General features: G+C 44.7%; 1 protein-coding gene across 3 annotated transcripts in view; it reads right to left on the bottom strand.

Annotated features, from left to right (window-relative positions):
• PPFIA2 (PPFI scaffold protein A2) overlaps nucleotides 1-14,536 on the bottom strand; it is a 1,995,062-nt gene that overhangs the window by 592,501 nt on the left and 1,388,025 nt on the right. For all 3 annotated transcript variants that reach the window (XM_085652973.1, XM_085652974.1, XM_085652975.1), the window contains one exon: nucleotides 9,393-9,630. In XM_085652973.1, coding sequence (XP_085509099.1) covers nucleotides 9,393-9,630 — 238 coding nt within the window. The remainder of the gene's footprint in view (nucleotides 1-9,392; nucleotides 9,631-14,536) is intronic.

The following is a 14,536-nucleotide window of genomic DNA, read 5'->3' as shown; positions in this document are numbered from 1 at the left end:
ATTCCAAATTTCCTGCATATACCAAGCTAATCCATATACCCAGGTATTTAACTGCTTCTGCTTCCCGCTTCAGAGGGTATTCGGAAGTGACCCTCGGCGTGCTCTCCGTCAAGGAGAATAACACCGATTTTGACCAGTTCACAGAGATCCCAGCCAATCCCCCAAACCGTATGAATTCTCGCTAAACTGGGTCAAGATTGTCTTCAGGGTTCACATGGTAAAGGGTCACGTAATCGGCATATAGGGATATCAGGAGACTCTTGGAACTGAAGCCAATGCCTCGCGCCGAGTGATGCTGATGAACAGGCGCAGCCAGTGGTTCCATCGCTAATGCGAACAATCATGGGGAAAGGGGGCACCCCTGCCTCGCGCCTCGCGATATAGGGAAGGGATCAGAAAGTAGCCCGTTCACCCTGATCCGGGTGCTGGGGGAGGTGTAGAGCAAACGTATACTGTTAATGAAAAGCGGGCTGAACCCCATACGGCCCAAAATGGTGAACAGATAAGGCCACTCTAGTGTAGCGAAAGCTTTCGTAGCGTCTAAAAACACTACTGCGGCATGGACATCTGGATGTAGATAGTGTAAAACTGAAAAAATGGTTCGTAAGTTATGTGACGTTGATCTCCCCGGCATGAACCCCGACGGGTCAGGGAGTGCAATCATGGGCAGCAAAGGCTGTAGCTGATTGGCAATCAGTTTTGCTAATATTTTGACATCAACATTTATCAGGGAGAGTGGTCTGTAGGAGTCCATCTCAGTTTCTGGTTTTCCGGGTTTTAGCAAAGTGATAATTATAGCCTCCCTCATAGTGTTGGGTAATATTCCCGTTTCCAAGGCTTCCCCGTACACCTCCAGTAGTCTGGGCCCCAATTCTTCTGCGTAGGTTTTGTAAAAAGACGTGGTCAGGCCGTCAGGGTCGGGGGCCTTGTCAAGGGGCAAGCTCTTTATGACCTGAGCGACATCCTCAGCAGTAAACGGGAGATCCATATATTTTCTGTGATTGTCATTGAACCAGGCTAGTGCAATTGAGTCCATGAAGGACTGCATTTCCTCAGGGCAGGTCTCCTGCGTGGCAGTGTAAAGATGAGAATAGAAGCCGGAGAATGCGGTTAAAATTTCCTCCTGTCCCCTGATCTTAATGCCTGTTGCGGTGTGCATTTCTTGAATAAATGTTGTGGATCAGGGTGGATTTATCATACTGGCCAGCGTTCGACCTGGCCTATCTCCCTCCCCGTATCTCCTCGCCTCGGCGTATTTTCCCAAAATTTGACCTCACGCTGCGCTTCTTCGGAGTAATCTAGCAATTTGGCCTTCGGCAGGCCAGTGGTTTCCAGGTCACCAGAATTCCTCCTCCAGCGCCTTTATACTGGCCTCGATGGAGGCAAGCATTCCTCCTATTGCCTTCAACACTCCCGCTTGCCTGGCGATGCATTTACCTCTAATTACAACTTTAAAAGCCTCCCAGAGTGAGGCTTAAGTATCCACCGAGCCTCTATTCAGATCGAAGTATTCGGTTATATCAGACCGGAATTCTTCTTAAAAAGCTTCATCTAGGAGAGCGTGTGGTGGGAGGCGCCAGGTGAAGGCGCACTTTGGCAAGTTTGGGATTGATAGCCTCAACAGACATGGAGAGTGGTCGGATAGTGATCTAGGCATGTGTGCAACATTTGTAGACCAAGTGGCAACATCACGGGATACCAGCCAGTAATCCAAACGGGACCATGCACTGTGATGATCAGAAATGCAAGTGCCCTCCCTGAGCAAGGGATGTCTGTCGCGCCATATGTCAATCAGATCTCCATCAGCCATTATTGCCCTCAGGGCGGTGCTAGCCGATGGGTGCAAGGTGCGGGCGGCCCCTCTCCTATCCAAGTCGTCATCTAGGATGGCATTAATGTCTCCTCCCCATAGTATAGTAGAACAGCCTGTCGCCCTGATTTTAGACCAGATAGTGTTAAAAAAATCTGGAGAGTCGACATTGGGGCCATAGACGGTCACAATAGCCATAGAGACGCCACATAAAAGTCCCTGTACCAAGATATACCTGCCCTCGGGGTCTCCCTGTATATACCTCTCCTTCCAGTCTAGCCCCCGCTTAATCAGCACAGCCACCCCCCGTGCGTAATTGGAATATACAGAGGAATAAATATGTCCCCGACGGCTATGACGAAGTCTCTGTGAGGGCGTAACATTCAGATGCGTCTCTTGCAGTATGCACATGTCTACATTATGGCGGGATAAATAAGCATGAACCAGTCTCGATTTTCTACCATCGTTTAGCCCTCAAACATTCCAAGTAAGGCAGTTTAATGTGTTAACAGTCATCCGCAAAGTATTTACTCACATCTTTTATTTTTGCATCCATGACTTGGTACTCCAACCAGGTATGACATAGTTTCGCCACCAAATCACATCCTATACTGGCAATGAACAATAACACAAACCCTACCCCCTTCCCTCCACCCACTCCAACCCCCCAATCAGGTTGTAGCATACCCACCCTAGAAGAAAAAGGACACACATGTAAAAGCATTAAAACCGGGATCCTTCCCATGGGGGCGCAGCATCACTGGCATACTACCTTGCTTTGCACAAGGTGGCCGGGAATACTGCGGATGATGTTACCCGTACAAAACCTCAGATTTACAAATCTAAAACAGACAACGTTAAAGAGAGCTTCAGAACATCTGGCAAATCCTCAATCGGCAAAGCACAAGTCTCACATCTTGATGGTGCAATCAGCTAGTATATAGACCATACGATACCCAGATTAGTCATTGTCACTTGGGTGGTCTCCTGCTGTCCCCTCGTCCTCATGATGTCCCTTCTTCCTCTCCCCACCGACATGTTTAGCAAATTTTAGTGCAGATTTCGCATCTGTGAAGAAGTGGGATGTTCCATCGAAAGAAACCTTTAGCTTAGCTGGGTACAACAGTGAGTACGGGATCTATGCCTGTAATAGAATTTGTTTTGCCTGGAGAAATTCTCGTCGCGCCACCTGCACTGCTGGGGTAAAATCAGGATGAAATGAGATGGTTTTCCCTTTATGTGTAATCTTGCCTTTTTCCCTTGCCACCCGGAGAACAAGGTCCCTATCCTGATAATTTAAGAGCTTCGCTATGATAGGCCTGGGCGGTGCACCGACAGGAGGCCTCTGTCCCAGCGATCTGTGGGCTTTGTCTACCACAAAAACTGGGGAGAGGTGAGGGTCAAACAGATCATGCAGCAACTCCATTATGTAAGTCTCCATTTTAGATATGGCTGTTGTTTCCGGAATCCCTGTAATGCAGAGATTGCTGCATCTCGATCTCGCTTCTAAATCTTCGTTTTTAGCTCTGATGACCCCCAGCAGCTTATCCATGTGGAGCAGCTGCTCCTTTGTTTCCACCTAGAACTCATGATACTCCGTGTGACAATTTTCCAAGGTATCCAGACGCGTCTCATGTGTCGACACCTGCGACCTTACTGAATCCAGCTGTGCCGTTAAATTGTCCAGTTTAGTGTCTATGGTACGAAGGCTGGGCCGCATCTCTAACCTAAGCGATCTCAGGTCCTCCCCTTGATCCTACGCATGTGAATCATGTTGGCCCTCGGCCTGTGCATCATGTTCCAAGTCTGCATGTCGGGTGGAGCGCTTACTGTCGAAATTCAGTTTTGGTTGTTTGGCGTCTTGTTTGCCCATGGTTGCAAAGGCGCTGAAGGTGTAAACGTAGAGCTCAGAAAAGAAACAACCCGCCGGTGCAATAGGTCCCGTCCCCTATGCCGCCAAAGCGCAATATTACTCTGATGGCGCTCCGACACCACCTGCGGTCTCTGCGTCCTACTCTGTGCTCCGCTAGGCCACCAAACTGCCTGGGACAGGATCTTGCCTTTCGTATTTGAAAGAGTTGCGCAGCTTCCACACAGTCATGTAGCCAATCTTCCACGGCAATACCTCCTAAGCACAGCAGAGCCACTCCGTCCGCAGATCTCCTCGATAACCACTAAGCATTCAGGCCCATCAATCGCAGCCAACCATAGGTCCCGCAGCATCACTAGGCATCAAAGGAGAGGCATATGAATAGTGCAGCAATTTTTAAAGAAAGGCGCTCCGGGCCACAGCACAATGCAGTTAACCACAGGCTCGCTCCACCACCACGATACACACTTTCCCCATTCCTTCGTGAGTTCAACCCTGTGCTTCAGAGTTCCAGCGCAGCAATCACCGCTGCCAGAAGGAATCCACGCGGCTACGTCCTTGTTCAGTACATTACGGTCTTCCGAAAATGAGCTTCTACAGGGCCACCACGGATCAGGCAGGCCCCAGCTCCTAACACCTACTCCTTATGCACAAAGCAGCCCGGGTGCGATGAGCAGCGGGGCCTCCGCCCAAACAGTCTCCAGCAGCGCTGCCATGGCGGTCGAGGGGTTACTCACAGGGTCTGGTGCGGGGTGTGTGAGCAGCGCTTAGCTGTCCGCAGCCCCGCCGCTATCCCCGCTGCACAGGACCTATCAGCAGCAGCGAGATCACATCCAATATCGCATCAGCCGCCAGCAGCACAGGGCCCGCCGGAAGCCGCGGGCGTCGTTGGAATCTTCACCTGGGTCCGCGCATCATATGGCCTCGGAGGCCCGTCACCGGCTCAGCTCCCCGTTCGCTTCCCAAACACACGGGCTCACGGCAGATTTGCACCCTCTGCCTCCAATGCGCCACTCCGCGGACACCAGCACAGCCACCGGGAGGCAGCAGGAGCCCCACTCGCCGGCGCTGGACCCGCGCACCAACAGCAACAGCGGGCTCAATTTCAGTGCCTCCCACAAGCAGCTCCACCAGGGCCTCGCGAGTCTCCGATGCCCGATCTTCTTTTCGTCCATCCTGGCGCCAACTCTCAGGTAGATCTCCGGATTTCTTCCGACAGAGCCCCCACACGACTAGCTCTACATGCAGTGGGTTTTGGCAGATCGGCACCCACCCGGAGCGTAGGATTAATTAGGGATTTAATCCTGCCGGCGGAGCGCGCTCAGAAAGCGGCCATTCCGCTGCGCAGCTGACCACGCCCCCCTCTGATTGATGCATTTAAAATCTAATCAGGAATACTTGGGAAACCTTTGTTCCATTGGCTGCATCGTTAGGTTTAGCTGCCACAGAGATGCCAGTTACATCCTGGCCCAGACAGACCTGCTCCTTAAATCAGGTGGTTAACAAAAAAAGGGGGGAAAAAAAGAGGTTTCTAAAGGTTAGGTTCACCCTCCATCTTGTACATAAATCAAAAAGAACCTGAATGAACAGGTAAAAGAGCCTAACCTGAGGGTGTCGGAAAAAACAATAGGATTCCGCTGATCACCCAAAAAGAAAGGGGCAAAACTTTGCCTTTCTTGAGTCCCCTCACTCACCAGGGTTTCCCCTTGGTGACATGCTTCATCATTGGGGTCCTCTCAGTCCTCTACGGGCTGAGGCGTGCTGCGACTTGCGATATTACGTAGGAGCACTTAAAACAAGTTTATGTGTAGTGCAAGTGTGGTGAAGTGGAGTGGGATAAAGTGTTTTAAAATAATCAACTAGTGGGCCAAATATATTTTATTCTTGCTCCTAGCTAATTGGTTAAAAACGGGGTAATATGCTAAAGGCCCTAACTGTAATGGATAGGTGTGCCTAGCATATGGTCAACTAGTTTCGAGCTTCCCCAGCTCTTCCTCAGGACCACACCGGGACCAGCCCAGTGTGAGAAACCACTCCTAGTAGACCTAAATAAGGTGAAGAAAGTGAGACGCTGCAACTAATAAGCATGCGTTAAAATGAATACATACGTAAGTATACGTCAGGAAATATCTGTTGAATAAAGAAACACAAATATTAAGGGATCCAAGGCAGTCAATATGCAAAAAATAGAATCAATCAATAGTGGTCACACTATACACCAGTGTAGGGTACACTAAGTTTTCTAATGTGCCGCTATGTGGATGTTCAAAACAGCGTTAATTAAATCTTCCATGCAGGCGCTGTGCTACAAGGTGAGTGAAAAAGTTAAATAAATGTAAATTCTGCTCACAAAACAAACAACAAACATGCGTCTGACATAACACATGACACATACAAGTCTAACAAATATGCACAACATTACATACATGTTTAGAAGCAAGCAATAAGCCTCATGGTCAACGGAGGGGGTGTGGAGATCTCGTACACCTAGAGAAAAATATATACGAGTTTGTTAATGGGCTTGGTTGTCTCTAAAAAATGGGCTCCGTACCTTGTGGTGAGCCTGTCGATTGGGAGGAGGACGGAGTTAAAGTGAGACTCGAGAGGCAAGGTCTCCGTAATCTCGGAGAGCGTGCTCGGCTTCCCTTGGGGCTGATAACTTACTTGTACGTGGAAAACCGCACTCTGGAAACACTTACTAGAGCCCAGCCTCTCGGACCGCATACAACTTGGTCACGGGCGGGCTGTCTAATTTCAATGGCATTTCCGCATAGAAAAAGAGAAAGGACTTAGCAGTGCAGGTCCTTACTATGGTGGCCATGTTGGAACTGGAGAGGTTCCGAGTGTATGCCCAAATCCTCAAGGCTCTCTGAGCGAGATCGCCGATGATAAAGAAAGTATTAACGCAAATTCGTGACATAATGGTGGAGCGATAGTAAGGTCTACCATTAATTATGGGCTCACATAGTAATATTATCAATGAGGTAAGTTATCAGCCCCAAGGGAAGCCGAGCACGCTCTCCGAGATTACGGAGACCTTGCCTCTCGAGTCTCACTTTAACTCCGTCCTCCTCCCAATCGACAGGCTCACCACAAGGTACGGAGCCCATTTTTTAGAGACAACCAAGCCCATTAACAAACTCGTATATATTTTTCTCTAGGTGTACGAGATCTCCACACCCCCTCCGTTGACCATGAGGCTTATTGCTTGCTTCTAAACATGTATGTAATGTTGTGCATATTTGTTAGTCTTGTATGTGTCATGTGTTATGTCAGACGCATGTTTGTTGTTTGTTTTGTGAGCAGAATTTACATTTATTTAACTTTTTCACTCACCTTGTAGCACAGCGCCTGCATGGAAGATTTAATTAACGCTGTTTTGAACATCCACATAACGGCACATTAGAAAACTTAGTGTACCCTACACTGGTGTATAGTGTGACCACTATTGATTGATTCTATTTTTTGCATATTGACTGCCTTGGATCCCTTAATATTTGTGTTTCTTTATTCAACAGATATTTCCTGACGTATACTTACGTATGTATTCATTTTAACGCATGCTTATTAGTTGCAGCGTCTCACTTTCTTCACCTTATTTAGGTCTACTAGGAGTGGTTTCTCACACTGGGCTGGTCCCGGTGTGGTCCTGAGGAAGAGCTGGGGAAGCTCGAAACTAGTTGACCATATGCTAGGCACACCTATCCATTACAGTTAGGGCCTTTAGCATATTACCCCGTTTTTAACCAATTAGCTAGGAGCAAGAATAAAATATATTTGGCCCACTAGTTGATTATTTTAAAACACCTTATCCCACTCCACTTCACCACACTTGCACTACACATAAACTTGTTTTAAGTGCTCCTACGTAATATCGCAAGTCGCAGCACGCCTCAGCCCGTAGAAGACTGAGAGGACCCCAATGATGAAGCATGTCACCAAGGGGAAACCCTGGTGAGTGAGGGGACTCAAGAAAGGCAAAGTTTTGCCCCTTTCTTTTTGGGTGATCAGTGGAATCCTATTGTTTTTTCCGACACCCTCAGGTTAGGCTCTTTTACCTTAAATCAGGTGGACAGGCCGCTTTGAGCTCCTGCATGGTCCAGTTGTTCATGCTGTTTTCTGTAGGAGTGAGATGCCAGATTGTATATTCAAGCACACCCAGCTTTGAAGTTTTAGGTATTCTGCAAGAAAGGTTTGGGGAAACCTATTCTTTACTTGGAATATCTGCTAGCAGTATTCAATCTGGCCTCATCCAAATCAGACGTGAGAAAAAGTCCATCCAATAGAAAACTACAGAAAATCTTTCTGAGAAACAAAAGACCTATTCCATTTGAAAGAGCAAACTCTGAATCTGGCTAGTGAAAATACAACTTATATAAAAGTAAATATCTTCTAGAGAGAGGATTTCTGAACTTGGATTTCAGCATTGACTGATTTCTGGATCAAAGACTCTACTCAGATCTGGGCAGGGTCTCATGCTAGCAGGACCTGCATTCGCAGATGATATTGGCTGAATCAGATAAGTCGTTTGTGCTGCTGATTTTTCCACGATAAAAGCTATCAACGTCAATTGCATAAGTTGTGGAAAATCGTATTTACATAAGTACCACTGGCAGCAATTAAAGATACAATATAAGGTGCTATGAGCCAACACTTAATTTACTGCCAAAAACTAAAATACCCCCACTGATAAATTAAAATACCACCACAACGATCTGTTTGTTTTTTCACACACCCTTTTAGCCGGCAAACTTTCACTTCTTCTACGACTACAGTAGTGTCTGAGCCTGTTTTACCGCAGAGGCTGGTTCCATCAACATGTCCAACCTGCAAAAGTAGTTGCTTACAACTTACACTGTTATATATTATTTGTAACCTTGCTTTGTCTCAGAGTGAAGTAATCCTCTTTGTTCTATTTTGGCACAGGTCCTTTTTATAAGTCTCAATTACATTTTCTGTGTATAATATTACTTGCTAATGGATGTGTCTGGGCAATGCATGTTACAGTTTCTGATACTCTGGCTGTTATCGTCATACTGCGCCGCCTTTCACCTTTTTGAATTAAATTATTGAGCTAAACTTGCTTCAAAACGCAAGAACAAGGCTTCTTTGGGCAACAATTGCTCTCTGTTCCTAAATGAGTGGTGTGTATTTGTGTCTGAGAGTTAGGCCAAATCACGAAACACGTTTCCAATGGTAATAAAGAATCGTATACTGTGCTGGAATAGTTTTCCTGCAGTAATTTACATGTTAAAAAGAACAAAAGCTGGTGATTGATATAGGAACATATACTAATGCAGAAAGCTAATTAATCCTATTGAGAAAATAGTGTATTTTTTGTTATAAATTAATATTTAATTTACATATCTTAATTGTATGAGTTCACACAGTAAGAGTGCTAATTTATTCAGTAAATATGTGCGAAACAAGCACACACTCGATTAAGTTTAATTGACTTGAATCCCAGTGGAAAACTGCCACATGAAATAAAGTCTCAAAGTAAAAATTCAACTTTGAAAACATCAAACAGAAAAACATTAAAACAACAAAGTGTTAAGAAATGAAGTTAAATATTCGGCTGAATTAATTTTGCTAGCATTTCAGGCTATGTTCTATTTTCATTGTCCCAGTGGCCTGCACATAGTTACAGAATGAGCTGTGAGTTATTAAATGCTACATTCATTCACTCACTTCCTTGGTACATGAACTTACCAGCGTCATGACTCCCATGCGGTCCATTTCCCGAGCCGGGCTTCGAGGGTTAAGTTTGGGTGTGGAATGTCCACTGGGAGGAGAGGAGCTGGCCAATGAGGAAGCCGTAACTGAACCGGGGATCGAGGTTCCGCCATGCACTCGTGCTAAGTTTAACCCTTCCAGGCTCACACTGGCCACCCTGTTTTCTATTTCTTCTGCCCGCAGTTCTGTTGACTCTTTTTCTTCCTGGATGAGCCTATAAGAGAAATCGAAGGCATTGTGGATGTTCGTGGGGGTGTGGAAATAAAAAGTGGTAAAAAGCAGGCAGGACATGACTGCATCCTTTTAACTTTCTGCTGCTTCGACTTTGTTGATAGCCACTAACCCGAGTCATTTTAGATTTGATTTTAAGTTTGAATTTACATTTGTATTCAATTTAATAAGGAGAGCACAGAAAAAAAAGAAATCCAATCAATACAAATAAGGAAATAATAAAATATGAAATAAAATGGCAATGTTCATAATTAAAAAATACATATCGACAACTGATAATATATTACGTTTTTGTACTAATGATGCAAAAGATACATACTACACATCTTAAATATAATATCATTACACTACAAAGAATAAAGAAGCATTCATTAAAGAAGTAAAGGAAATTAATGAAATACCGGATTTTCTAATAATAAAAACACTGAAAACAAAATAAGTAGAAAGGAAGAGAGAAGAGGAAAGGAAAAACAGAGCGGACTGCAAAAGGAACTAACTGAACATTACTTCAGTATTACTCAAGTACATAAAGACATTTGAATAAGAGTGATTCCCTCGATTGAAACTGCCTAAGGCCCCAAGACCGGAGGATGGCTTTGCATCCATGTTTTATAAAGGATTGTGTAACATAAGAGATATAGCTATATAATTAAGGCTAAAGAACATTAGCACAACAATGACAACCCAGAATCAAGTTATTTTACTATGTAATACATTAATAAAATGTAAGGCGGTTTTGGAAATACTGGCTTATAATAGATTTACCATCAGTATGACTATTTGCCATGTAGTTCCTTCAGAGAAACTAAAATAAATCTATTTTGATGTTCTCTGGAAGGAGGAGTGTATACGCTAAATTAATACAACATTTGTCAGAAACACCAATCCACCAAAAATTCTTAGTTTCTTTCCTTCTACTGAAAAGCGATACAAAATATGTTATCACATTTCCATAGACTGGGGAGTATGGCTAAAGATTCCAGACGAATATCAGTAAAGGTAAGGACTGCAATTATCTTCAGAATTTCATTGAACTTCCCATGAGCGTTTATCCAGCACACACTTACATTGTCACAATAGAAAACATATGCATTAAATGCTTTGGTATATCATGACATGACCAGCACTTATCAATAATAGCTCCATTATGTACTGTACATAAGACCAGAGCTTGAGTAATGCAGACCTTCATGTCTTGTTTCTAAATTAGACTGCATCTACCTACCTCAGGTTTTAATGCAATGATCCTTGACAAGGTATGAACTAGAGACTGCTCATGCTACACTGACTTTTGGAATAGCTACAAACAGCTGGATTGGGTTCGCTGTCGTTTGAAAAATCTCTTGAAAATTCTTTCTTCAGAGTCCAACATATATTAAGACTTGGTCAAATTATAAACGACCTCATAACATAAGAAAGGACTTAGAATGAGCACCTTGGGCAAAAAAAGACTGATATGTTCCAACTCCATGCCGAAAGACATTATTCAAACAGTATTTTCTCAGGGGGTGGATGGGCAAAAAAGAACAAGCACTGACAAAGCCAATTGGTCTGCCATTAACCGCCAGCCTTTCAGAAATTCTTGTTTGGTTTTGTTATGGTTTTTGCATAACTTTACTGTTTGGGAAGCTCCCTGCCCCTCATTAAATCTAAACAAAAAACAATGGCTAAAGATAAGTGTTTTTCTGGTCTCAAAAAGTACACATTGCCATAGTGCAGCCGGCACTGAAGGGAACTACCTTGTGTGTGGATATGATCCATGTGAAGGGGCAGCATCCTGTAACGCAAAGTGAAGTCAGTCAATGGCTTAAGTATGCTAGCACTCCCATTTGATGGATGCTGGAGTGGCTGGAAGAAAAATGTGAATGGCACAATCACAGACTAATAGATGACGTCTGGTTGAAAACCCCCATAAGTAACTATGCTATACATTCTTTTAGTAAAATCAAAAGGTCTGGTCTAACGTAGACCTAAAAATGCTATCGGTCTGACATTGGCTGCTAGCCTCGCCTAACCTTTTAGAAAGAAGGGAGAAAAAGCAAGGAAGGAAGGAAGAAAACAGGAAGGAAGGCAGGCATAAAAAGAAGGAAGGTAGGCATAAAAGAAAGGAAGGCAGACAAAAAGGAAGGAAGAAGGGCAAAAAAGGAAGGCAAAAAAGAAAGGAAGAGAGGCAAAAAGGGAAGGGGGTCAAAAAGGACAAAGAGGGGAAGAAAAAGGAAAGAAGGCAAAAATGAACGAAGCAAAGTAGTAAACAACAAAAGAAGCGAATAAAGCAAAAAACAAAGAAGGCAAAATAAAAGAAAGAATGAAAGAAAGAAGGCAAAACAGAAAAATAAGGAAAGATGAAAGGAGGAAAGGAAAAGGAGAGACAGAAAGAAGGAAAGACAATGCAAGAAAGATAAAAGAAGGAAGAAAGAAAAGAAGGATAGAAAAATTAAAGAAAGAAAGAAAAGAAGGAAAGAAAGGAAGAAGAGAAAAAAAGAAAGAGGAAAGAAGTAGAAAAGCATGAAAGAAAGAATGAAAGAAGGTAAAAAGGTAAAAAGAAAGAAGGAAAGGAAACAGCAAAAACAAAATTAGAAGGAACAGGCAAAGTAAATACATGAAGCAACAAGATGCAAAATAGAACATTTTATAGAAAAGAAAAAAGAAGGAAGCCAAATAATGAAAGAAAGAAAAGAAGCCAAAAAGAAAGAAGGAAAGAAAGAAAAATAAGGAAAGAAAAACGAAAAGAGATATAAAAGAAAGACTGAATCAAAGAAGGCAAAAGAGAAAGAAGGAAAGCTAAAAGCAAGAAGGAAATAAGGAATGAGGAAAAAACAAGGAAAGAAAACAGAGAAAGAGGGAAGAAAGAAAAGAAGGCAAAAAAGAAAGAATAAAAGAAGGTAAGCAAGAAAGGAGCACAGAAGTAAAAAAAAGGGAAAGAAGGGAAAGAAGGATGATAAGAAGGAAAGGAAAGGAAGAGGATGGGCAAAAAAGAGACAAAAAGGACATATGGAACAAGATGAAAAAAGAAGATGGAAAGAGGGAAGGAAAAAGGGTTCACAGTATAAAATATCACTACATTAAAACCCAAATTAAATGGCACCTATGTTTAAATATAAGTGTTCTGAAAATTAAACGCCATAAACTTTGGTTTTCTTCCTGGGCACAGTTTATCAAAGAACCAATAGTGAAACTGAGTCCAGGAACACAATATTGTAAGCTGATCAGTAGCCGCAGACCACTATAAATGGAATTTATAGCAGTACTGGAAGGAGACAAGAACTGATAAGGCTGGAATGTGTTCTGTGTCCTACAATCACATCTGGCCTCACTGGCACTAAAGGAAACTCCCTGTGTGTGGATGTGCACCTTCTGAAAGAGCAAAACACAGTCACTTAAAGTGAAGTTAACCTGAGGCTTAAGAAGGCTGACCCATTGACCTATGCTGTATGCTGTAGTGGGCGGAAGCAAAATGGCAATGACGAAACAGACCAATGGGTGAAGAGAGATGGCTCACAGCCCCTTTAAGTAAGTATATTATACATATTATTGTAGTAAAATCAAAAGGTCTTGGCTAACACAGACCTAAATACGCACACAATAAAACTTGCTATAGATGTCCGATTCAACCCTCATCCTCCCAAATAACGTCAGTTTGTAGATTGTGTACAATTAATTTAGGAGAGAGATAATGCAGACAATTAAAGAGCTCTATCACCTCTGCACTGAGTCCCAGTGCTAGACATAACACTTCAATGCTGTTCTGAGAAACATGTTAATAGTACTAAGCAGTTTTACAAGTATGAATTAACAGGGGCTTTTTCACAATACAGGATTCCACATGACATTACCGCTGATAACATTTTAAAATGCAGTCCTAAACCTTTATATTTTGGCACAGACGACAAGCATGCAGGGGAACTAAAAGGTTAGAGCAGCTTGGGTTTTCAGCCATGATTGTATTGCAAAGGTTTATTCGCATCTTGCTACCAATCAAATAAAATACAAGTCCAGAAATTAACCTCTATTCTGAGCAAGCTCTCAGACTGTCAAAGTATTTGGAAATTTTAGGGCCGTGGCTTAGCCGGCTGCAAGATGGCCGCACTCTAAGTGGGCTCTGCCGGCCAAGCCGTTAATCCACCACAATCCTGCAGACATCGACGGAGCTCCCACCTCGCTCCGTGGCATCCAGTCGCTCCTCACCCCAGGGCTCCCATCGAGCCTTCTCCGGGGTCTCGGGACCGCCGCTGCACCGATTTTCTCAACGCCGGGAGCTGAGTGTGTCTGCTGGGCCCAGCCACAGGCACGTGGTTGCTGCCAGTGCAGCGTTGCTGTGGGGTCGTCGCCTTCACCTCACTCCTGAGTCACCCTGCTTGAATCAACCAGCCTCACTGTAGCCTTCCAGCCGCCCCCCCCCCCCGAATTCGGAGAGTCGCACTGCCGCGGAGGCGTCCGCGGCGGGGTTGGGGGCACGCGCGCCGAACAGCGGGGCCTGGGCTTGCCTTCCCTACGGCAGGAACCCGCTTTCACTAACCCCTTCTCACCAGCCCTGCGATGTAGACGGCGCGCCTCCCTCGTCCCCCCCGCCGCTTCAGTCTCTGTATGCTATCCACCTCCCGCCGCTCTCACCTCGCGGGCCGGAGCCTGCCTGACTGCCTCTCGCCTAATTGCAGTCGGTTCCACAGACATTTCCTTCCGCCACCCCTATTCACGCCGGGGGCTGCGGCCCATCGGGCGTTATGCTCTGCTTATCGCCATCAGCGGCTCCACTTGGACTCTCTCCCGTTCTGCTCCTTCAGTCCTGTGACTGCCTCCTGAAAGCGCACCGGCCCGTGCCTGCCTGGCTCAACACCGCCACTGTGTGCACCCCTCCTCCTGTGGCCCTGCTGGCTGGGCACCGTCTTCTT

The sequence above is a fragment of the Triturus cristatus genome, chromosome 4_1 (genome assembly GCF_964204655.1).
Source record: "Triturus cristatus chromosome 4_1, aTriCri1.1, whole genome shotgun sequence".
NCBI lineage: Eukaryota > Metazoa > Chordata > Amphibia > Caudata > Salamandridae > Triturus > Triturus cristatus.
The sequence above is the reverse complement of the archived record's forward strand: the minus strand, read 5'-3'. Positions and strand labels throughout refer to the sequence as shown.